General features: G+C 40.9%; 1 protein-coding gene across 4 annotated transcripts in view; it reads right to left on the reverse strand.

Annotated features, from left to right (window-relative positions):
- The window catches only part of UVRAG (UV radiation resistance associated), a 262,695-nt gene extending 237,734 nt beyond the window's left edge, over positions 1-24,961 (reverse strand). For all 4 annotated transcript variants that reach the window (XM_084893381.1, XM_084893380.1, XM_084893382.1 and 1 more), the window contains exons 1-2: positions 24,617-24,961; positions 847-964 (exon numbers count right to left, since the gene is read on the reverse strand). In XM_084893381.1, the coding sequence (XP_084749507.1) occupies positions 847-964; positions 24,617-24,639 (141 nt within the window). In that variant the 5' untranslated portion in view covers positions 24,640-24,961. The remainder of the gene's footprint in view (positions 1-846; positions 965-24,616) is intronic.
- Between the last annotated feature and the right edge of the window lie 691 nt (positions 24,962-25,652).

Below are 25,652 nucleotides of genomic sequence, written 5' to 3' on the forward strand. Positions count from 1 at the left end.
AATCCTTAGTAACTTTCATTAAAATAATGCCACCTTTTGTTAATATAAGACCTTTAATCACATCATAACAAACGTTATCACCTTATCTCAGCTGATCCTCATAAAAATCTATCTTGCTAGCTTCACAGAACCTCCTTATTTCCATTCTACAAATGGAAAAAAATTAGGTTCAAAAAGCCATAATCTTTTTCCAAAGTCATATAGCTAGTGAGTAGCTGAGCTAGAACTAGTATCGATATTTTCAATCCTAATCCAATACCCCCGTCATTATACTTGCTTCTCTTCTTACACCACCGATTATATCAAAGTGCCTTTCACACAATATGTATTCAAAAGATGCTTATGGTTTTGCATAAAATATCTGGTCTACTCTTAGAATTGTCACTTATGGAAGAATCAACATTTCAATACATAAAACTTAGTTCATAAAAACCATGACAATTCTTATAAAAAAAAAATGACTCGATATTCACAAGAAATTACAGAAATGAGAAAATATTAACTAGGACCCAATATTACCATAGTATTAAAGAAAGCAATTACATTTTAAAGAAAAGCAAATTAGTACTGGATACTGGCCTCATATATTTTAACTGGAATAATGATACTAATAGCCAACATTCTTAAAGGAATGATAAACATATCAATGTAAGGCTCAGTTATCTGAAAGATCTACTTAAACATCATGTTTCTTTAATATAAATATAACAACTGCTCAGGGAAATATTTTCACAACATGACAATTTAGCTTTCCAGTAAGCAATAACAGCAAGCAGCACTTGTGTCACAAAAGAATAAAAACGAGACATAATGATCTGTGGGGAGTGAGTCCACAGATTCCCTTACCTTTATATATCTTTTCAGAATTACACAAGTGAAGTGTGAAGTAGGTATCAAGGAGTTGATGGCCATTTCTGTTAACAATGTTCCGGGCAGCAATGTTCCGAAGGTGTCTAAGACGACGCTAAAAAGTAGCCAAAAAAATAAAAAGAGAGAGAGAGAGATGCTCAGTTTTTTCCTCTTATAAAATTTTCTGAAAGTTACAATTCAAAAAATGAAAGACAGTAAGTTGTCCCAGTCATTTATTTGTCGAGACAGCAACCTTAACGGAGTTTCTTATTTATGTCTCAGCATCCCCTCCCTATCTCATTTACAAGGTTTAAAAATGTCACTTTCATGATGTGAGCATGAAATGACAATATGAAATATTTTTTAAAAGCACAAATGTTACATAGGTGCTATTTATTTGCAGAATAGCCTTAGAATTTTCTGGAACATAAACTAAGTAGTAATTTGCTGCTTCCCTCCTCCCCCTTCAGAAGAATGTGCTGGTGGACATGCAAAGTCCATCTCAAACCAACAGAAAGTCAGCAGTCTCCATATCGCTAGTTTTGACCATCTATCTGTACAATCAAGAAAAGAGGACAAAACCAAAAAATTAAAGCAGTTACTCATGGTCACTCCATCCAGCCAATAATTCAACTGTTGTGAGCTTAGATTCTCACCACCAGCAGCCAACCAAGCTCTGTTTCCTAATCAGACCTCCTTCCCAACAATTTCTCAAACTAGACTGCATGAATTATTTGGAGTTACAAGTGTGTTAGAAAGGCAAAAGCTCCTTAAGCAACAGTACAAATCAACAAAAACACAAGATAACTTAAGGGATAGTCAAATCATCTCATATCACAAGGAAAAAAATGCTGGCAATGCTGAAATCTGAGATTCATTCCCAAAAGCTGGTTCCCTGTGTCAAATGATTATTTTTGGAGATTTAAAAATAGAAACAAAGTGATCAGTCTTAAAATATGCTTAAAGCTCTCCCTTTGGGCTGAAAGACAGCATATTCTACTGAGGTAAGCCCATCTCTAGTCACATGTGCAGTCAACCAGAAAAGTACAGTTCTTTCCTTTCTCCCAACCCAGAGATTAAAATTCTTTAAGAGAGAAGGTTATTGTCTAATAAATTTGTTTAATCCTCTAAGTATGAAAAGTCCCAAATGTATTTACAGAAAATTCCCAGGGCTTCGTCTAAAAGATTCATTTCCCCACAATCTGCAAACAGTTTTCATTTCACACCCTCAATTACAGCAACGATTTCCTCCTAACTCTATATTTTCCATTAGCCCTCTCAGTCCAGATCTTGAATTGACAGGCCCACTAATTGCCTACACACAGTAATCACATTTATTTTGCTGTTAAGACTGCAATCCTGTCCTCTATTGAAAGGCTTGAGAATACCACCCAGAGCTTCTAGCACCAAATACAAACTTCCCATTACTGTCTTCAAAGCCTGTGCAATCGCCATCTCCACATCCTGTCCTTACTTCACACTAGGCCTTCCATGTGCTTAACCCCCAGTCACACATGACAGCTTACGGTTCCATGCATGTTCCCAGCTCCATGCTTTTGCTAGAAATGATCTAGAATACCATTCACTTTAAAGAGATCTCATTTCCACATCAAAGTTAAGGAGACAAGATACCTCCTTCCTTCGCTCTAATTGAAAGTAATTGCTCCTTTCTTAGAATAAGAAGAACTTTGCTTCTATCTCTTCTATACACTTATTTTCATTCAGCCTTGTATTTCAGGTAGTTGTTTACAGTCATTTTCCCTATTAATCTAGGAAGAAAAGACTTAATGGCAGAGACCATTACCATCACTATACTGTTAGCATTTATTAAATGCTTACCATGTGCCTTGTACTGTGCGAAACACTTCATACATGTGATCTATTTAATCCTCATAACAATCCTATGAGGTTAGGATTATTCATTATCATTATTCATCTTTTAATCTCAACATTTCTAAGTAGCAAAATATAAACAAATAAAACAGTAAATGATAATGAGAGGGATATCTCAAAAGAAGGAAAACAGGAAGAAAGCAAAGAGGTTACATGTATCTCTCCAAATACAGTATACACACACACATATGTACATTATACATACATATATATCTATATATACCTAATAGTCATAATCTGGTCTTTATATTCTATTGCTACAGAGGGCAGAGCATTGACCTATCCTTCAACTCAAGAGAGTAATTTTATGACAAATACAAGGACAACGGGACTGACTGCCTTAACAAAGCAAAGCAGAGACTGAATCTGTAATGAATGCACAGATATTGCGAAGGGATCTTTGTAATTAAATTACACAGTCTTTGGAATTACTCTTCAAAATAACATTCAATGCAGTTTTCTTTACCAACAATCTCTAAACTTTCTGAAATGCTCCGTGCTTTCAGTTATGAAATACTCTTGGCATTTCATTCTACAGCAATAGAATAGGCAGCCAAGTTGTGCACTAGTAACACCCATCCCCAAATCTAAAGCTGAATAGATTTCAATTTTTAAGTTGGAATTAACATAACTTTAAAATCTTTGAAACACAACCTATAAAACATCCTATACAGAAGTTAAAAATATTCACTAAATCGTTTATATTGAAATTTTAATGTTTATTGCATGTAATATTATATTTGAAATTGTTTTCCTTGAAAATTAAAAAAAAAATCCACTAACATCTAAAATTAAAACCTCCTATTCACCTTTGATTTGGAGGACTGAAGGATGTAATTAAAGCACAAGTCTGCTACCTGAAATGCTGGCAGTGGGCAAATGCTGAAATGCTGACTCGAAATTCCTTAATTTTTTAACAAATCTTTCCAGAATAATTTCTAAAACAAGACTTAAGTGGCATGCACTGAAGATCTGAAACATTTGCTTTTGTTTAAAAAAAAAAAAAAAAAAAAAAATTAGTGTGATTCTAAACTGGTGCCTCTAAAGAACCTAAAATGTTTTTTTTTTCTTATCAATACTATTAATGTTATTGGAGAACTGCTTTAAAATCTAACAGTCGGGCCCTAGCTGGTTTGGCTCAGTGGATAGAGCGTCAGCCTGCAGACTGAAGGGTCCCAGGTTTGATTCCAGACAAGGGCACATGCCTGGGTTGCAGGCTCAATCCCCAAGAGGGGATGTGTAGGAGGCAGCCGATCAATGATTCTCTCTCATCATTGATGTTTCTATCTCTCTCTCCCTCTCCTTTCCTCTCTGAAATTAATAAAGAAATATATTTTTAAAAAAGTTTAACAGTAGGTTTTACATTTTGTTTTGTTTTGTCCTGTCCAGCAACCGTATTGTTAAAAACAAACTCAGATTTTCTTTTATAGAACCATCCTCCCCTATTATCAATGTATATTTCCCATCCAAGGATGTTCACATGACTCAAATCAGGCCAATCAGCAGAGCCCACATCCCTGACCATAATACATGATTCATGAAGGGTCCATGAAAGAGAAAGAAATTGTCTTAAAGTGAGAGTTCTTTTTGTTGTTCTTCTTCTTTTTTTTTTTTCTACTGGCCTTGAAACTGGAAGCATAATCATAATTATAGATATGCACACCCAAACAAATATTCTACCTTGTGGCAAACTGCAGTTTCCAAAGAATGCCTGCACCAATACTTCCCATCCTACACGTTCTCTTACAATGTGATGTTGCCACTTCTCCATTACAAAGTGGGGGTCTATGTTCCATCCCCCTTAAACTTGGGCAGACCTGTGACTGTGGTAAAAATGATTCTATGTGGCCTCTGAGGCTAAGTCATATAATCACTTCATCCTCTTGCAGGATGCTCTTCCTTGGAATTCAGTCACCCTGCAACGAGGCTGCCAAGCAGCCAGGTGGAAAGGATTGCCGTGGTGTTCTCCACAGCCCCAGATGAGCTCCCAGCTAAAGCAGACGTAGGACCACTTCAGTCCCCAGCCTTGAGACTCAGAAATGAATGACATTAAGTAAAGCACAGAAAAGTTGTTCCCACCAAGCCCAAACTGAACTGAATATTTGTGAGCAAAATAAATAATGATGTTGTTTCAAGCCACTAAATTTTTCATCTGTTACTCAGCAATAGAAAATGAAGAGACCTATCTGATGAAGGATTCAAACTATTTTATCTTGATCAAGGTTTATATGTGTAAGGAAAACAATGTTGGGAGAAATATAAAATAGTCCAGTTTGATGGGAGGGCAATTTAGCAACAATTATCAAATTTTAAATTGCATATAATATTTGACCAAGCAATTCCCTAAGTCACAAAAATGTGCACAAATATGCTTATTGCAATCCCATCTAATAAAGAGGCAATATGCTAATGGACCCTCATGCTGTTGCAAAGATGGGGGCACCCACAGCCAACAAGGAGGGAATACCGTATGCTGATTGACTGCCATGCCCTCAAAGAGGGGGGCACCCACAGCCACAAGATGGCAGCACCCAGTACCCTCAGCCCTCCTGGGGTGGTGGGCCAGGCCACTCCACGCGCCTGCCTCCGAAGTCTCCAAGACCCCTGAGGCCCCCAGCCACCCGGGGCCAGCCCGAGGCACAGGTAATCAGGGCTGGTCAAGGCAGTGGCAACAGCAGAGGTCTAACGGGGTGTGGCCTTCCCCTGATTGCCCGGGCACTTCCTGCCCTTGAGGGCTCCCAGACTGTGAGAGGGGGCAGGCTGGGCTGAGGGACTCCCCTCCAGTGCATGAATTTTCATGCACCGGGCCTCTAGTATTGGTTATAAAAGCAAAAACTAAATAACCACTCTTAAACTGCGGTACACTCAGACAATGGAAAACTAACTATATAACCATTTTTTTAAAAGTGCCAATACAGAACAAAACAAGAGAGCAAAAAATTTGAAACATTCATGTAAAGAAATATACATGAGCAGGTCAAGGTTTATATGCATAAGGAACATACATCCTGAATGATGTAGATCAAGGGTTGGCCAACTTGTTTCACAAAGGGTCAAAGAGTAAAGACTTCCCCTTTTCAGGGCACATCCTGTCTCTGCACATTCTTAGTTTTTATGTTTGTTTACAATCCTTTAGCAATGTAAACACCTTTCTTACCTCATCAGTTGTTATAAAAAACAATGACTGCTGACCCTAATGTAGATAACCACAGATAGTATAATATGAGATAGTTTAAAGTAACATCTGGTTTGGAAGTTTAGTCAAACTTCTAGACACCTCTCTTGTTCCTATTTTCAACTGATTTCAGGTCAGGTATTTTTCCTCAGCCTGGGGTGAGGCTACATGGCACGGAAGAATTAAGGTTCCAGGTTGTTTCTAGCGAACCAGAATCTGTTTTCAGATTACTGCTACTTTGGTATACTGTTCTGAGAGGCAACAAAAGCAAACTTGAGAGGAAATTACTTTTCCACATTTCCACAGAAGGTAAAAATGTTTATTTATTGAATTGAGAATTTAAGCTTAATAAATTAAGTCAATCTTTAAAAAAAAAAAAACTACAAAAGCCCCTTCAATGGCTTAGCACTATCAATCATCTATTTTTTTTTTTCTAATCTTTGATACCACCTGAAAGACTCACTGTGAAAAGTATTGAAAGAACACAAAAATGCTTTAATGCTAGTGCCTGGTGCTACCGCTATAAGCAAATGGTGCCAACAGCGAATGTTACAAATTTAAACAAACAACCCATCAACTCTAATCTCTCGTAAAATACTTTGTAACTTATTCCTAATTGACAGCTTTCTCTGAAGCAAATTACACAACCTTGGAACTAAAGCTTTTATTTTGACATTAATTCTGCTCTCACCAAAGTTCAAATCAGTTCTAGAATTTAATTTGTCATTTACTAAGCACTACTAAATTATAAAACAGGCTTTTCCAAAATTTAGCTCTGAACTTTCTACTTTTGTTATAGGTTTTGACTGTAGGTTTGTTTGTGGGTTTTTTGTTTGTTATCGCCACCCTATTCACTGAAATTTTGGTGGAAGACCCAAACCTGCCTTTTTCCCTCTCTGCTTCCTCTGGGGAGTGTTGCTCTAAGAAGTAGTTCCTTCTACTGACAGATCTGGTATCTTCCTCTGCGTGTCCCTCTCATTCATCCTCTCCTGTTCCCTTTCTTTTCTGTTTTATCTTGCTGGTATTTCCTCCAGACTATATGAGGAACTATGAGGATACAAATGGTGCCCTAATTCCAGAATATGCAATTTTATGAAAGTACTGGAGTTTGTGCACAAGAAAGGCCAAGTTGAGGTTAAAAAATATCTAGTAGTGTTCTTTTCAGTGAGCATTTATTAGAGCACTGTTACGTTAGTAATATAAGGCCAAAGAAGAAAGACACGGAATTACACAGGATGATCTGGAGAATAAAAATGGGAAGACATGCCCAGCCAGTGTGACCCAGTGGTTAAGCACTGACCCATGAACCAGGAGGTCATGGTTTGATTCCTGGTCAGGGTTCAATCCCTACTGGGAGGCATGCAGAAGGTGGCTTGATGTTTCTATCTCTCTCTCCCCTTTTCTCTCTCTGAAATCAATAAAAACATATCTTTAAAAAAAATTGGAAGACAGAAGATAGTTGTCAGTGGTCCATGTGCTAAGTGCAATATTATGTCTGTAATTTGCTTCAAAATAATTGGGATGAGGGAGGAAGGACAAGTAGGTAGACATATGGATAAAAGAAGACCTGCCATGAGGTGACTGTTATTGAAGCTGGGTAATAGGTAGCTGGGAGTTCATTATAACCCTTCTCTATATATAATATATATATTCTTTGGCTAAGCAATTCCACTTCTGCACTTATGTTGAAAATATACTTGCAGAGCCTTGGCTGGTGTTGTTCAGTGGTTAAAGTGTCAGCCCCCACACTGAAGGGCCAATTCCAGGCCAAGGGCACATACCAGGGTCACAGGTTCAATCATGGCTTGGTCCAGGCTCTTACAGGAGGCAACCAATCAATGTGTCTCTCTCACTTTCTCTTTCTCTCTTTCTCCCGTTTCCCACTCCCTTCATTCTCTTAAAAATCAGTGGAGAAAATATCCTTGGAAGAGGATTAACAAAATATATACGTGTGTGTGTGTGTGTGTATCCAAATATATATATTTGCAGATATGCAATATAATGTATATGATACACTATTGTTTGTATTAGCAAAAAACTGGAACTAAGTTAAATGGTGGTCAATTGGAGACTAGCTAAATTATGGTCTATTCTGCAGTGGTCAGCAAACTGCAGCTCTTTGGCCCCTTGAGTGTGGCTCTTCCACAAAATACCATGGCCTGGGCAAGTCCATTTTGACGAAGTGGCGTTAGAAGTTTAAGTTTAAAAATTTGGCTCTGTTGACTGATGAGTTTGCTGACAAATGGTCTATCCCTTATAAAATGCTATGTGCCCTAAGAAATAAATTATGCGGCTGTTCTTTGAGACCTATTAGTACAATCTGTAAGATATACTATTAGGTTTTTTTAAAAAAACTAAACAGTTTATAAAATCAGTATATTTTGCATGTTATCACTTGTTTTTCATAAGGGAAGAAAAGAATATAATTATCGGAGATGCATAAAATATAGTTAACAACACTTGTTGCTCCAGGGAAGAGAAAATGGGTAATTGGGACACAGAGTGATATATCTACACTGTAACCTTTTATATGCCTTTTAAAAATTTTCCACGTGAATTTATTATCTATTTTTTAAATAAAACTAAATTTAATTTTTTATTTTTATCCTTACCCAAGGACATGCTTTGAGGGAGGGAGGGAGGGAAGGAGGGAGGGGGAGAGAGAGGGCTTAGAGCACATGTGTCAAACACAAGGCCCGCGGGCCAAATCCAGCCCGCCAGGCCTTGCAATGTTGCCCGTACCGCGCTGTCATCACTGCACTCCGCTGTCAGTTTATGACATTGTCAGTTTATGACTGTTCAGTAAACCATTCGGCCCGCGATTTAGGCTGGATTTTAGATTTTGGCCCCTTCTCTGATTGAGTTCGACACCCCTAGCTTAGAGGGAGGGATGTAAGAAACATCTATCAGTTTGCCTTCCATACCTGCCCAGTCCAGGGATTGAACCTGCACCCCAGGTATGTGCTCTGACCAGGAATTGAACCAGTGACCTCTGGTGCACAGGATGGCGCTCAGCCAACTTAGCCACACCAGCCAGGGCCCTAAATTTACATTTTAAAAAAAAAAATTTTATTTCAGAAAGGAAGGAAGAGGGAGGGAGAAAGAGATAGAAACATCAATGATGAGAGAGAATCATTGACTGGCTGCCTCCTGCACACGCCCTACTGAGGTTTGAGCCCACAACCCAGGCATGTGCCCTTGACTAGAATCAAAACCGGGACCTTTCAATCTACAGGCCAATGCTCTACCAACAAAGCCAAACCAGCTAGAGTCTACATTTACATTTTTAAAAACACATGGCAACCAACTACTATATCTGTGGTAGCCATTACTGGTTGCAATGTGACATAGTGGTAGGAGCTCAACCTAGAGTCAATAATCCTAAACTCTAGGGTGGTTCTATCACTCATTAGTGGACAAATCACCTAACTCTCTCTGAGCCTGTTTCCCTTCCATAAAATGGAGATGTTTCCTGCATGCCTACCTCTGTGGGTTAAGGATCAAATGAAATAATGGATGTAAAAGCTGTCTGAAAAATTATAAAGGAGTTTATAAAGTATTCACAGAAATACAGATATCAAGAAAGGGATGTGGTTATCAGGGTAAGATGATGAATTGGTTTAGGCATTTGTAATTTGAAATGAAGAGACTGATTTGGAATTCATTTATCTAAATAGAGGTGATAAAAATCACAAGCACAGAACAGATCCCCAAAGGATAAACATTTGATAAACAGAATTATAGAACTCCACAACTGCAAAGTCATCTAAGTCTTTGCTACTCAGTATCACCTGGGAGCTTGTTGGAAATGCAGAATCTCGGGCCCCACCATAGACTTACTCAATTAGAATCTATATTTAATAACATCCCTAGGTAACTTGTATGTACATTTTAGATTTAATTAGCATTAATATACTCATTTTTCAGATATTAAAAGGGAGGCCCTAAGTCAAGGGGCAGACAGACCCATGTTCACACTGTTAGTATGTAGCAAAATCAAGATTTGGATCCAGGCTTAATTTCCTGGGCTGTGTATATCCACTGGGTATTTGCTTCCCAGATACACTGTTTCAAAACCTTTGAGACATCTTTGCCTGGGGATGTCCACAACCCCACCTCCATGTCTAATCAGCCATCCAGCTCATCAATTCTTTCTTCATAACATCCGTATCATATGTTTCTTCTTTTCCACATCCTTTATTAATTGCCCTAAAGCTACTGCTCTTTATACTATGAAAAACTAGCTTCCTTCTCTTAAATGTTAACATACTGTCTTCAGGCAGAATCTATGTTTGTAACCTACCAAGTCTAGCAAACTACAATACAACTTGGTAAATCTAACCCAGAATGGTCATGTGTTCGCTTCCATTATTTCTTTCCCATGACCTCTCTCTCTTCGCCACAGAACCCAGGTTGCCTTTAATTAATAAGGCCCTCCCTCTATAATCAAGCTTTACTAAAGAAATCCAAAGGCCCTAAACTACTTTACAGTACCATCTTTAATCCCAATCTTTCCCAATAAACTCGGCATTCACAAACATTCTCATAGCTTCACAGTTCTCTCTTCTACACTGTACTCCTAACAAACCAAAGTATTTCAACATTTCTTGAGTACCCATGGTGTGCCAAGAGCTAAACAGAAGTCTACATAGATTCAATAAAAATAAAAGTCCTGGCCTCTGCCCCATTTCCACTTCTGTACCAACAAGTTTTGACTTTTTTGAGAGCAAATAATACGGGAGGACTTTTATAGATGCCCAGCCACGAGAGGAATAGATGAACAGACAGAATAAGCCACACACAGCATGAACACTAACTCCCGTACAACAGCCTGTACACAACAGCATGAGGGTAAAGTTCTAGAGACTCCCTTGTACAAACTGAATTCGATTAAATCAACCTGAAAAAACAAAGGGTACTTCAGTTCAAAATCAGATATCTATTCCAATTACCCGAACACTGAGTTCTAGCTCTGCCATTTCACTTAGGAATATATTTAACCTAAGCTCCAGGTACCTCACCTGAAAAAATGGAGCTAATAGCAGTTTCTACCTCACAGAGCTGCAATGAGGAATAAACGAAGTAACTGCAGAGTGCTTAGACACAGTGCCGGCACATACGACAGTTTAATAACAGTAATATTATTGTCAGTTTTGTTAGAGTTTCCACAGTCTTTATCATCAGTTTCCCTGTAGCTTCAAAACCTACCCACCTAGCATGAGCTATATTGGTTTGTGAAGAATGAGGCAAAGGTGAGATCGGAAAGCTGTATTTTAAATACAACAAGCAAACAGAGTAAGATGATAGGAAGAGCTCTGAATGTAGAACCAGAATAAGCTGGGTGTGAGCTCAACCTCCTCCATGTTCTCTTCTGGCCTTGACTGTTCTCACCTGTTACATGGGGGAGATGGTTGTAAGTACCGCGGTGAAAAATACTCTGAGAATGGCTTTGAAGAGATTAGATACTAAAAGACACAAGACAGCACAGCAAAATGAAAAAAGGAAAGAGTGGGAAGTTTGTCCATGAGTCATATTTAAAGGTATTTCTGTAATGCCGTGTGACAATGAACCCTGAGTCTTGACTGGTGGGAACCTGGCAGCAAATGGTCATCTCAAAGTTGGAGTGAAGTGAATACAATGAAGTACACAAACACCTAATCCTCTTTCATGCTCAGCTTCAGGATCTCCACTTCGGAGACATCCTTCCGGGCCTTCCATCCCCATTCCACTATCCCAAACTAAGAGGATCTTTAGATAGTATTAAAATAGCCGAGTCTGGCCCTCGTTGGTTTGGCTCTGTGGATAGAGCGTCAGCCCACAAACTGAAGGATCCACCGGTTCCATTCCAGTCAAGGGCTTGTACCCTGGTTGCAGGCTCAATCCCTGGCCTGATGGAGGCACATGCAAGCGGCAACCAATTGATGCATCTCTCTCACATGGATGTTTCTATCTCTCTGTCTCGCCCCTGCCTTACACTCTCTCTAAATATCAATGGAAAAATATCCTAGAGTGAGAATTAACAACAACAACAACAACAAAAATAGCCAACTTGTACAGTATCAAAAATGCAGCTAATGTTATGCAATTTTAGTGTCCCATCTAATAATCAGCCTCATAGCTTTTTATAGAAATATATGAATATCCAAAGTAAAATAGTCACTCCAGAGCAACTGAACATCTGTTCTGATTTTTACATATATTTCAAATAACTTCCACATAGAATAGATTCCATTAAGTCAATTCATGAAAACAAGCCTGAAATACCTATATGTACAATTCTATAATGGGACCAATTCTATCCCGTACTGAATACAGTCCTGTAAAATATCCTAAACTGGTAGTGGGCACCACATAGCCTCCCTTGCTTTGTGATCTATTTTCAGGATGAAAAATTAGAAAGTCTTCTTCGTATTGTTGCTTCTCATATATACCTAAACATTAACATTTAGTGGATGAAAGTAGTGTTAACAGTAAGATGCTAGGGCCCTCTGGCTCCATCTTGTTCAAGCTGCTTTGTAACCATGGCTCAGGCTAATAGCTTCGGCTTAGTCTTGCATATAGGCATGCCACTCATTACAAAAATTCTTCTTGTGGCTTGAGGTGATAAGTAAAGTATATATTGCTTACCAAAGATCTGTAGGAACCTTGTAACCAGATTCGCAGCAACTAGCACAATCTTCCAACCTCTGCGGGCCCCAGATGCGTGCAGTGGGCAATCACTCTTGCCCTCCTGTTTGCACTTCCCTTGACATAAAAGAAGCCTGAACTCTGTACTTTCCAAAGATGGATTTGAGGATTGGGGCTCCCATCTTCTCAGCTGGCACCTTCTCAATTAATAAACCTCTCCTTACTCCAAGCTCTGACGCTTGAGTTTTAGCCTTCTGAAGTGTTGGACACATGAACTTTGGACCCATGACAGCCAATTTTCTCAATGACATTATTCTATTCAGTAAGGTAGACAAAATAAAAATTAAAAAAATTTCATAATTCTTGCATTTTAAAAGTTTACTTTTCCTGTACTATACAAAAACATGACGGCAATTATGTCAGGAAATAATTGGTATCCTCTAAAAGACACAAGTAGATTAAAGGAAGCAAGACATTTAGTTTCTAATCCTGTGCCTAACATAAATCAAAGTTTCTTCTACTTCTAGGCTTAAAATCAGTTTTAATGTAGGCTAAAATGGACACATGAATTACTTATGGGTAAAAAAAAGAGTAAAGACATGTTAAAGAACACCAAGTTTGTCCTGGAAATAACAGATCATAAAAGTCTGATTTCCACTTTTACTTATTTGTATCTTCTCTTTTTTCTTACTCAGGAGTCTACCGACAAATGCCAAAGGTAACTGCCAGTGTCAGCTTCCTGACTTTATTATTTGTTTTAAGTCTGGTTGTATCTTTTAGGACATTCTAAAACCATGGTGGGGGAAAGGTGCCAGATATTTCAATGGACCAACAAACAGACCAAGACCCCTAAGTGCTGGGTTCTAATCCTTACTGCTGAGCATTATCTGTCTCAGCCTCTTAACCAAAAAATGCACTTAACTAGAGTTTTCAATGCCTAATAACATTACTAGTCAATGAGGTCAATGGCAATATTACACAGAATAAAATTCCTGGCATCAAGGAAGCGCACAGAACCCCAAACAAAAGGAATCCAAAGAGGACCACACCAAGACACATCATAATTAAAATTCCAAGAGCAAAAGACAAAGAGAGAATATTAAAAGCAGTAAGAGAAAAGCAGGTAGTTACCTATAAAGAAGCACCCATACGATTGTCAGCTGATTTCTCAACAGAAACCATGCAGGCCAGACGGGAATGGCAAGTAATATTCAAGGTGATGAATAGCAAGAACCTACAGCCAAAAATACTCTACCCAGCAAAGCTATCACTCAGAATCGAAGGCCAGATAAAGAGCTTCACTAATAAAAAATTAAAAAAATAAAAAAAGCTAAAGGAGTTCATCACCGCCAAACCAGAATTATATGAATTGCTGAAGGGGGTTCTCTAGGAAGAGGAAGAAAATAAACATAAAAATTATGATCAACAAATACATAACTATCAACAAGTGAATCTAAAAACCAAGGGAATTTAAAAAAATCTGATGAACAATATTAACTAGTGAATATAATAGAATCAGAGGTATGGAAGGGGAGTGAATTGACGATTCTCGGGGAAAAGGGAAGTAGAGGGGTGCAGGAAGAGACTGATCATAAGCTGTGCACCTATGGATGAGGACAATGGGGGTGGGGAAAGGGCAGAAGGGTGGGGTGGGAACCTGGTGGAGGGGAGCAATGGAGGGGGGGGGGAAATGAGGAACATTTGTAATAATATGAACAATAAAGATTTATTAAAAAGAAGGAGAAGGAGAAGGAGAAGGAGAAGAAAGAGAGAGAGAGAGAGAGAGAGAGAGAGAGAGAGAGAGGGAGGGAGGGAGGGAGGGGGAGGGGGAGGGGGAGGGGAAGGGGAGGGGAGGGGAGGGGAGGGGAAGGGGGGCGGGAGGGGAGGGGAGGGGAGGGGGGGCGGGAGGGGAGGGGGGGCGGGAGGGGAGGGGGGGCGGGAGGGGAGGGGGGGGAGGGAGGGAGGGAGGGGGGGAGGGAGGGAGGGAGGGAGGGAGGAGAGAGAGAGAGAGAGAGAGAGAGAGAGAGAGAGAGAGAGAGAGAAAGAGAAAGAAAGAAAGATTCCTGGCATCAAAACCCCAAAATCACCAGATGGTATTAAAGAGGTAGAGAATCAGGACTTGAGTGGAATATTCAAAAAAGGATAGGCGACAAAACAGGAAGACTGTTGACGTAAACTCCAGAGGGACATTCCAAAGTTTCACTCTAACTTACAGCATAAGAGAGGAATGGGGTGGAGTCTGAGTGTCTCCGCCCATAAAAAGAAGTTTAAAACGCAGCCTCTCTCCTGTTTTTATTCTAGTTTAAAATCCTCAAAGCTGTAGGTGCAATGTGTCAAAGATAACTTTAAGAAACAAGTTCTCAAAATACCCAGTGGAGCTGCTCATGAGAGACCCAGGATCTGGTCAGGTCCCTGCTGCCAGCAGAACAGTATGACACTCAGCTCAGATTTGTTATATGAATGAATACTTTTTATTAACTCGAGGGCCGGAATAAACAGATAGGCCAGGGCTATGGCCAGGGAAATAGATGCACCCGAGTGCTTCAGGTTTTGTATCTATAAAATTCAATGATTCAAAATTCATGTTTCCATCTTTAAGGTAGAAAACAAGGTTATATATATATAATTCTGAATCAAGAAAGTATACTATAGTCCTGACTGGTGTGGCTCAGTGACTGGAGTGTCAGGCCACACACTGAAGGGTCACAAGTTCAATTACCAGTCAAACATACACCTGTATTACAGGTTCAATCCTCAGCTCAGGTCAGGGCAGGTAGGGGGGGCAACCAATAGATGTCTGTCTCTGTCTCTCCCTCCTTCCCTTCCACACTCTAAAAATCAATGGGAAAAAATATCCTCCAATGAAGATTAACAAACAAACAAAAAAAAAGGTATAATTTTTTTTTAATTCCAATGTCAAGTTTCCATTCTCCGTGTGCTCCTCTACATGGATAAGATAAGGATGCAGCTGCTAAAATACAAGGCACTAAAGAAGTTGAACTCTGCCTGAGTGAGATATGACTGATGTCATCAAACCTAAAATAAAGTATAAAAGCTAAAATGTCCTCTCTTAACATAATGTCTTTAATTTTTCTAAAACAACCCTAGTTAGTAGCTGCACATATTTGAGTACATTAAAAATGACAAATAGCCAAAACTGGTTTGGCTCAGTAGATAGAGTGTCAGCTTGAGGACTGAGAGGTCCCAGGTTTGATTCCAGTCAAGGGCATGCACACCAGTGGGGGGTGTGCAAGAGGCAGCTGATCGATGTTTCTCTCTCATCAATGTTTCTAACTCTCCATCTCTCTTCCTCTCTGTGAAAAATCAATAAAATATATTTAAAAAATGACAAATATTTCTTTCTGCCATCTTCCTACCCCATCCCTAGTAGTAATGTTCGACAAGTAAAAATACACAAATTATCAAAATACATATTTGGAAATTATGAAGACCTAACATTTTTTTTTAACTACACATTTCAGGCCCAACTGATTAGTTTCAATTCTGCTCTTACTCTATTTCCAGAACGTTTCACTTCTGAATTTTCTGCCACAAAGTTAGGAACTGTGACCCCGTGGAGAAGTAAGTGCTATAAAAGAGCATAGGGTTTCCTTTCAAAGGAAAACTAAACATTTCACAGGAAAAACAAAAAAAAATTTTTTTCTTAAATTCCTGATGGCTTTTGTCACATAAAAGTAATGATTTTAGGATGCTGATTTGAGTTTTTGTAGCTTCCTCATATAATTTTGTTTACAAGATTCAAAGAAGCTCAAAAATTGCCATCATTTTATTTTATGGATATACAACTATATATTATTTTTTATTTGAGTCACAAGGAAGGGACTCAATAAATATTTGTGGAAGGAATAAATGTGCATAGCATGTTACTGCACTGCAGAGGTATATATTCCCAATAAGGTACAGCTTCCTACAGTGTTGTTCAGTGGTTAGAGTGTCAGCCTGCAAACCAAAGGGTCTCAGGTTTGATTCCCAGTCAAGGCTGTGTACTTGGATTGCAGGTTCATCCCTGGCCCAAATCCAGGCAAGTGCAAGAGGCAATCAGTTGATATGTCTCTTTCACATCTCTCTCTCTCTCTCTTCCTTTCATCCTCTAAAAATCAATTTTAAAAAATAATTTTAAAAAAGAAAAAGAAGGGCACCCACTAACTAACTGGGTTCAAATCTGTAATAATAAAAGGGTAATATGCTAATTAGACCAGACATCTTCCGGATGTCATTGTGGACATCCTTCCTGACAAAGCTGGGGCCGGAGGGAAGCTAGCACAGGGGCCGGAGTGAAGCCAGTGCCAGCAGCCTGGGGAAGGAAGGCCTACTCTAGCATGAATTTTCGTGCATTGGGCCTCTAGTTTAAAAATAAATAAACAGAGCCCAGCCCTTTCTACAAAGGGGCCTCTCATGCAAACTGCACTTCAGGAAGAAGCCTGCACTGAACAGTCTGCCTGTACTGTGTTCCTGCCATCTGAGCCACGCCTTATAAAGGAGTTTCTTTAATCGTATTTCAATCAGTAGGACTGAGGCTTTCTCCATCCAATCTGAGCTATACAGCTATATCCCCATAACCTTCTTCACCAGCCAATCAGGACAGTGCCTTTTGGACCAATCAAATTGCAAAGATTTGGAGTCCTCAGCTGCATGAGGACTGAACAATCAGGGTCTGAGGGTGGGTGCTTCTGTCTATACTAGGGCCCAGTGCACTTATTCATGCATGGGTGGGATCCCTCAGCCTGGCCAGCAATCAGGGCTGATCAGGGCACACTGGCTGGGGGGGAGGGACCGTGGGAGAATGACTGGCCACCGGAGATTGGCTGTGGGAGCACACTGACCACCAAGGGCAGCTCCTGCACTGAGCGTCTGCCCCCGGTGGTCAGTGTGCATCATAGCTACCGGCCAGTCCTAACAGTCACTTAGGCTTTTACATATAAGTCAGCTCCCCTCTGGTTCTAGAAGCACATGTTCCCTTTCCACCAAAGACTGCTGTTTCCCATGCCAGTATAGAGCTGAAACACCGAGATGTCTCACAGACAAGCACAAGGAAGAACAGACCAGAGAGGAACAGCAGACTAATTTCAATAAAGGGGGTATCCTACAAAATAGTTGACTACTACTCAAAACTGTCAAAGTCATCAAAAATCAAAGTCTAAGAAATTGTCACAACCAAGAGGAAACTAACAAGATAAAACTATATATATATATATATATATATATATATATATATATATATATATATGTGTGTGTGTGTGTGTGTGTGTGTGTGTGTGTATAGCTAATATGCAAATTGTCCCCTTGGGAGTTCAATCACTCACTATGACATGTGCTGACTACTGGGGGCGGAGCAGAATGAAGGAAGGCAGCCCTGGCCAGCAGCCAGAAGGCCCTGATCGGCCCTATTGCCAGCCAGGCCTACTCTACCTGTACATGAATTTCATGCACCAGGCCTCTAGTGATATATAATACAGTATTCAGGATGAAATCCTGGCACAGAAAAAGATCATTAGGCAAACACTATATATCTATCAACAGAAGAATGGTTAAAATGTGGTATAAGCATATAATAAAATATTAATATAAAAAGAATGAAATTCTGATATATGCTACAACATGGATGAACGTTTAAAACAGTAAGTGAATGAAATAAGCCACATACAAAAAGACAAATAGTGTATGATTCTACTTATGTTAAGTCTCTAGAAAAAGCAAATTCAAAGACAGAAAACAGAATTTACCAGGAACGTAAGGAGAAAGAATGGAGAGTTATTGTTTAATAGGTACAGTTTCTGTTTGGGATGATGAAAAATTATGGAAGAAGATTGTGGTGGTTGCTCAAGAGTCAGAATGTATTTAATGTCACTGAACCGTACACTTAGAATAATAAATATGGCAAATTTTATGTTATGCATATTTTATCACAATTTTTTAAACTAAATCTAAGCTATTGACTTTAGTTGATAATAATAATAATGCACCAATATTGGTTCATAAATTGTAAAAAAAAAAAAATTGCCATATTAATGAAAGATGCTAGAAATCAAGGAAATTGGATATAGGATATAAGGCAACCTTCTACACAATTTTTCTATAAACCTAAATCTGTTCTAAAAAATAAAGTCTATTTTTAAATTCCACAATATATAAAAACTAAAGACCCAGAACACAAAATGTGCATGGGTACAGTCTCTAGGCCTGGCCTGCGGATCAGGGCCATCCTCCAGCTTCCTGCAGCCAGCCCCACCCCCCGCCGCCACCCACCCAGTTCCCCATTCGCCATCAGGTGATCAGAGCTTGCCAGGCAAAGGGACGGAGAGGTGGTCAGTGCGCCTCATAGTGACTGGTCAAGCGGTCATTCTGCTCGTTCCACTATTAGCATCAATTTGCATATTATCCTTGTATTATATAGGACATCAAAGCATTATGCTGTATACCTGAAACTAATGTCAATTATATCGCAATTAAACACACACGCATGCGCACACACATACACACACACACACGGAGAAGGGGAAGCAATTTCCTAAACAAAGGGTAAGGTAGTAAGTTACAGTTAGCAGAGTAAGTGCAGGGGAGATGGTAGCCAGACAAAAGAGTAACAATAAAGACATTCACTTCTCCAAAAAAATTCAAGGAAGATAAAGGCTCATAGCACTAATATACCCCACCTCCTTTCAAAAAAAGGACAAGAAAAAATGTTCTTCAATCAATGAAAAACATAAGTAAGCAATCAGAAAAATTAATGCCAAAGATATGAACAAGCAATTCATTAAAGAAATGCTACATAAATCTGTGTAAAGGTACTGAAATTCATAGGGTTGTATAAGAATAAATGAGATAATATACTTAACATAGTGCTTGATATAAAAAATAAAGGTATTAAAATATAACTAATAATTAAAGAAATGCTCATTCAAATAACAAAAATAAAGGGATAAGCAAAAGTCAGCTTACAGTTGTTCATATGGAAAATAATACAATTAATATATAATAATATAATAAACTGGTTTGTGTACTCATAACTGTAAATCTATTTTTGTCTACCCCTCTATGTGTATGTATATGTATATGTATATGTATATGTATATGTAGGTAAAATACATATATAAAACCTGTATAAAAAAATTGGGTTTGCCAAAACCGGTTTGGCTCAGTGGTAGAGCATCGGCCTGCGGACTGAAAGGTCCCGGGTTCGATTCCGGTCAAGGGCATGTACATTGGTTGCGGGCACATCCCCAGTAGGGGGTGAGCAAGAGGCACCTGGTCAATGTTTCTCTCTCATCGACGTTTCTGGCTCTCTATCTCTCTCCCTTCCTCCTCTCTGTAAAATATCAATAAAATATATTTTAAAAAAAAAATTGGGTTGGAAAACACTGAGATGATTTATGTGATTTATGATGCCCAAAGTTGACAAAAAGTAAAGGTGCAGGTCCTCTCATAACTTGATGGCAGTGTAATAGGCATATCCTTTTTGGGGAAACTGCTAATATTTTCTAAAGCTAAAATTGTTATATATAAAATACATTATTTATATATGTGTATGTATACACACATATATACCTCCTTTGAGTTATTTCACTGCTCTAAATTTGCCCTACAAAAATTATATATGAATACTCATTGCAACAATGTAATAGAGAAAAATTGGAGTCCAAAAGTTTACAAATGGGGTTAAATATACTAGGAACTAAATATTATTATGCAAAATGTGATAGATGATAGATAGATAGATAGATACATGGACAACTAAGAAAAATAATATTAAATTGCAAAATCTTTTTAAATTTTTTTAAAGGGGTTAAAGTAAGCTAGAATTATTTAATCTGAGCTCTTCTATTTATACTTCAAGAAAACCAAACCTGCATGCAAAATTGTGTTTATGTATGTATATAAGTGCATTTTCTAAGGAAAGAGTTTACAGGTTTTACCAAATCTTAAAGAAATATGTGACCCCGCCCAAAAAAAGGGGTCACTAAGCAATCACTAAAAAGCACACCCACTCTAAATATCTGAGAAACATAGTTAAGTTATACGCAAGTGAGGAAGTCTTTAGGAAGGAAAGAAATGCTCTCAATTAAACTTTTAGGGAAGTATTAAACGTCTCTATCACAAAACACACTTTTTATTTCAAAACTCCTAACTGTAAGGATGTAAAGGAAGTTATTCTTCAAATGAATTCGTCTTCACTAGGTAATTAAGAACCACAACCAAAAATGACAGAGCAAAAACAGTCGTCAAAATGTGACTGGTTCATACTGAAATTACAGCTAAAATAAGATCACAGAGAAGCAAAAGGAGGCAAAGACTAAGGAGTAGTTGCATTTGATAGTCAAGCAGCTATCAGACTGCAGTTAGTACTCATACATATAAAGAATCAGGATTTATAAAGTCTTAACTAAAGTTTTTCAGTGTTTTTTTTAAGGCAAGTAAATTAAAATAAGACAAATAAATTAGGTATTATACATAATTTATTAGCTTTCTTTCAGCAAAAATAAGTCTTTTTTCTGAAGGCAGATGGGGGGAGAGGGGAGTACAATACTTCTGGAACTAATCTATTATAGCATTACTGTCATTAGAAGCAAAGAGATTAATGAAGAATAGAATAAATGAATAGTAATAACTGCCGAAACCAGTTTGGCTCAAGGGATGGAGCATTCCGCCTGAGGACTGAAAGGTCCCAGGTTCGATTCCGGTCAAGGGCATGTACCTTGGTTGCGGGCACATCCCCAGTAGGGGGTGTGCAGGAGGCAGCTGATGGATGATTCTCTCTCATCGATGTTTCTGACTCTCTATCCCTCTCTCTTCCTCTCTGTAAAAATCAATAAAATATATCTTTAAAAAGTAAAAAAGAATAAATGAATAGTAATAACAGTGATACTCTCTATCTTAAAATGAAAGTATACTTGAGAACAGTAGTTCTCAACCAGGAGTAATGTTGCCCCTTAAGGAACATTTGGCAACATCTGGATACATTTTCTTATTGCTAGGACTGGGCAGGTGCGATTGGTACATTGTGGGTAGAGGCCAGGAGTGGGGCTAAAAATCTTATAGCCCCATCCATCTACCCACCCAAAATGCCAACAGTGCCCAAGTTGAAAAACTCTGCCTTAGAAATAGGCTGGGGAACCACTGGATCTATGCTTTGAAGTAGTCAACTTTAGTAGAAATCCTAAATCAATTGGGTTTGGCTTGTTTAGAAATATTAACATTTTATTAAATAGCATGGGGTCTATTAAAATTACATGATTGCCAAAAGGTATTAACTGGATTTCCAATTTATCTAAGCCTTTGAAATTTTGCAAAAGCCACAGGCAAAAATAAAAAGACAATGAATTAACGCTAACAGAAAGTTTTATACACACACACATCCTATGACTCTCACAAACAATACTGAGCAAAAGAAACCAGTCACAATCATACATTTTGCATGATTCCATTCATAGACCGGTCAAGAATAGGCGAAAACCGATCTCTCGTGTTAGAAACCAGCATAGTGACTCCTTCGGAGAAAAGGGGAGAGAGAAGGGAAGAACATAAAGGGGACTTCTGGAAGGCTAATAATTATGTATGTCCTAATCCAGGTAAAGTAGTTGCAGAACTGTTCACTTTGTGACAATTCATCAAGATGTATACTTAAAATTCATCAAGTTGTATACTAGTAACCAGTGCAGTTTACTATATACAGATAACAATTTAACAAAAATGTTTCTTTTTTAATGTTACATATTTAGAACCCCAAAAACTTGGGCATTTGGATCCAGAAAGCTAAATTAATATCAACTGCAAAAGTGAAAGTGTTTCTGTTACACCATAAGGTGCCTTCCAAGAATCCGAGAAGGGTGACGCCCTCAGAAGGCCGTCAATACCATCCTTGGCGCTCATACGGCATTCACTGGGCACTTAAGTCACTGTATGTATTCCCCATCACAAATCCCAAAATTTAATAAACACTTTAAAACGCAGTTGAATTTCTTTCATGGACAGCACGTTAGGGTTATTTCCTCAAATGTTAAACGGTGAACTGTTATCAAAGAGCAGACTCTATGAACCAAATGATGCTTCCTCTTTCCTAATTCCACATTTTCCCAAAGCTTGCCCAAACTAAACCTCTCTAGGTCCTCAACTCCTTAGGACAGTGTTTCCCAAACTTTTGACATGTGCACCCCTTCTGTAATTTTCGTAACGCTGAGTACCCCTCGTTCTCATGAGAACGTAGAATTAGGCGCAGCTCAGCACGGTGCAGTGCATGTCCCCACCAAACTCCGGTGCAACGCGTACCCCCACCAAACTCTTCCCGTACCCCCGGGGGAAACACTGGCTTAGGATTTCTCCAGGCTGCCTGTAACAGTGCCCACCACTGCCTCTCCCAGTATCCAGCCTCAAAATCCACCTCTTCACCCACACACATAGCGTTCACATCAACACTCATTCCAGAGGTTAGTCTCCCCTCCCCTCAATACTTGAACTCTTTCCCAGCACCTCATAAATACAATCCAAACCTCACTCCTCTCAAGCTCCTAATATTCTCCACAAATTCGCTTCCCACAGCACCACAAAACCAGGGCACACACTATCCCAGGCTTTTAAACCCACTTTCTCTCTCTCTCTCTCTCTCTCTCTCTCTCTCTCTCTCTCTCTCTCTCTCTCTCTCTCACACACACACACACACACACACACACACACACACCCCTACCTTGCTTCTGCAGACAATTCAGCTCATTGGCCACCACTATTATCTCAAATCCCCTCTTCCCTTTAGCAGCCCCTTCTCTCCCCATCCTACCCCCATACACTTTCCGGTATTCAGATCCATCTCTCATCCACCCTCTGCCTCCAACCTCTGCTTTCCTCTTTATGGACCTTTCCCAAGTACTAGGTCAGAAACCGAAAGCTGGAGAAAAGGTATGAAGGAACATGCTCTGTCCTGTGTGAAGGTAGTTGCACAAGGTCTAAACCACGCGCATGGGCTCGAGTCAGACGCTGGATGCTGCAACCCAGCGCTGGCACCCACTAAACGCTAGGCTTTGAACAAGCGGTTTTGCATGAAGCTTTCAGTTTCCCAAACTCCACAAGATGGGACTAATAAAATAGTTTATTTCACAGAGTTGTGAGAATTAAATGAACTACCAGCCATTTCGCACAGAGCACAAACCCAACAAGGTAAACTCTCAACAGCGGACAGCTTTTCTGAGGTCCTCTGTTTGGAAGGAGGAATAGAGAGGATGCAAGGTTCTTTAACTTTCTCTAAAGCTAATGTTCCTGCAAAGTCTCCTCTCGGGGGATAGAAGGAAGTGGGGGGCCAGGGAGAGAAGGAGGGGAGGAGTATTTTACAGATATGTGAGCGATACAAATTTTCTCAGATCTCTTTCCCTAAAATGTGGACCCAAGAAGCCATCAGGCTCTTGCAAACGAATGGGGACATGGATATACGTCGAATCCCCCTTCCACAGTTACTCGTTTGAAGGAACGAGATAGGAAAGAGCCTCCTTCCATTGCTAAAATGCGTTCCTTGGGAGGGGGTCTGAGATGAGGAAGGCAACCCCAAAGTCTCAAAAGATTTCTCTTGGGAAGCTGAGGGGGGCAGCTCATCATCAGGAGAGAATAAAAGTAAATGCTAGACACCGTCAAGGCTGCTCGCTTCTCCGGTAGGAAAGCATAGCGACTGGCTCCTCCGCCGGCGGGGAGAGAAAGGAGCAGCGCGGTCCCAGACTCCGGCGGGACCACAGGGCTTCCCCGGGCCCGGTCCTCCAGGGATGAGGGGGGTGAGGGTTTCCGCAAGGGAATCCCCAGCCGCCCGGGTGACAGGCGGGCTCCGGCCCCCCGGGAGTGTCACAGGCTCCCTCCCGCCTCCACACAGCCCAACTCCAGTAACGGGGCTTCTGCTCGGACTGCGGGGTCTCCCCGAGGACCGGCCATCGTCGGATCCCTCCCCTCACAACACCGCGTCCGCCCCCCGAGTTCTCCCGGTCACTTCCCGGGGTCTCCCGCCGGCACGGGGACAGCCCGCCGCCGCCGCCGCCCACGGGATCCCCTTCCTCCCGAGCGCGGCGAGCCCGCGGGGCTTACCTGCTGAGAAGGCAGCTCCACATGCAGGGCCCGCGCGGCGGCACCGGGAGGCAGCGCGGCGGCGGCCGGGCCCGGGGGCGGCGGCGGGACCGTGCCCCCGATCGACGCCGCCGAGACGCTCATCTTGACCCGGGGTCCGCCAGGCGGCGGGGCCGGCGCTCCTCCGGCATCCGCTGCCGCCGCTCAGCCGCGACCCGCCCGCAGAGCCCCTGCAGCCCAGGCACCCGTCGCCGCCGGAGGGGCAGCGCTGCTGCTCTTCCCCACCTCGCGCCGCCGCCGCTGCCTAAGGAAGAGCCATATTACCGCAGTGCAACCCCCGCCGACCCGCCGAGACCCGGCGCGCTGATTGGTTCATCCCCTCTAGGGGCGGGACCCAACCACAGGCAGCAGGCGCGCTATTGGGTCAAAGGTCTGTCTTTCCGCCGGCCGAATGGAATGGGGCGGAGGGACCCGAGGCTGGCCTCAAAGGCGTCTGTCAAACCCGGGTGAGACCTGGGGCGGTGCTTCTTTTTTCCCCCCAAGCCTGATTGGTTCTCTCCCTGCCACAGGGCGGGGTCTCCTGTCAGAACCGCAAAGCCCATTGCTCTGGGTCGCTGTCAGTTGTCAGTAAAAGAAGAGGGGCGGGGTCTGGCTAAGTACAGAGTGCGCCTGGGCTCGGCGTCACGTGCTGGAGGCGAGCAAGTCACCTGATGAGTGAGAGTCGGAGCCACTTCCGCCCTAACCTAGTTGCCATAGTAACCAGCCTCCCGAAAAGGATGGGGGACCCTTCCCGCTTGGTGGGTGGGGATAGTTGCAGACCTTCACTGCCGGCTGGTCTGCACTTAGTGGCAGGCTCCCTAAACATTCTTTTCCTTGAGTGCTGCCGTCAACGTGCGGGGGCTGAAAAGGAAGCACCGCCCCAGGTCTCACCCGGGTTTGGCAGAAAGGCACCACGCAGGATGCGTGAAGAGCAGAAACCTGTCGGGCAGTCCCACCAGCTCTTCCAAGACCAACTCGAACCCACAGGCCCACGCCCCTCCTCGCACGCCTCTAACTG

Source organism: Pipistrellus hanaki (genome assembly GCF_964339955.1).
Source record: "Pipistrellus hanaki genome assembly, chromosome: 9".
Lineage (NCBI taxonomy): Eukaryota > Metazoa > Chordata > Mammalia > Chiroptera > Vespertilionidae > Pipistrellus > Pipistrellus hanaki.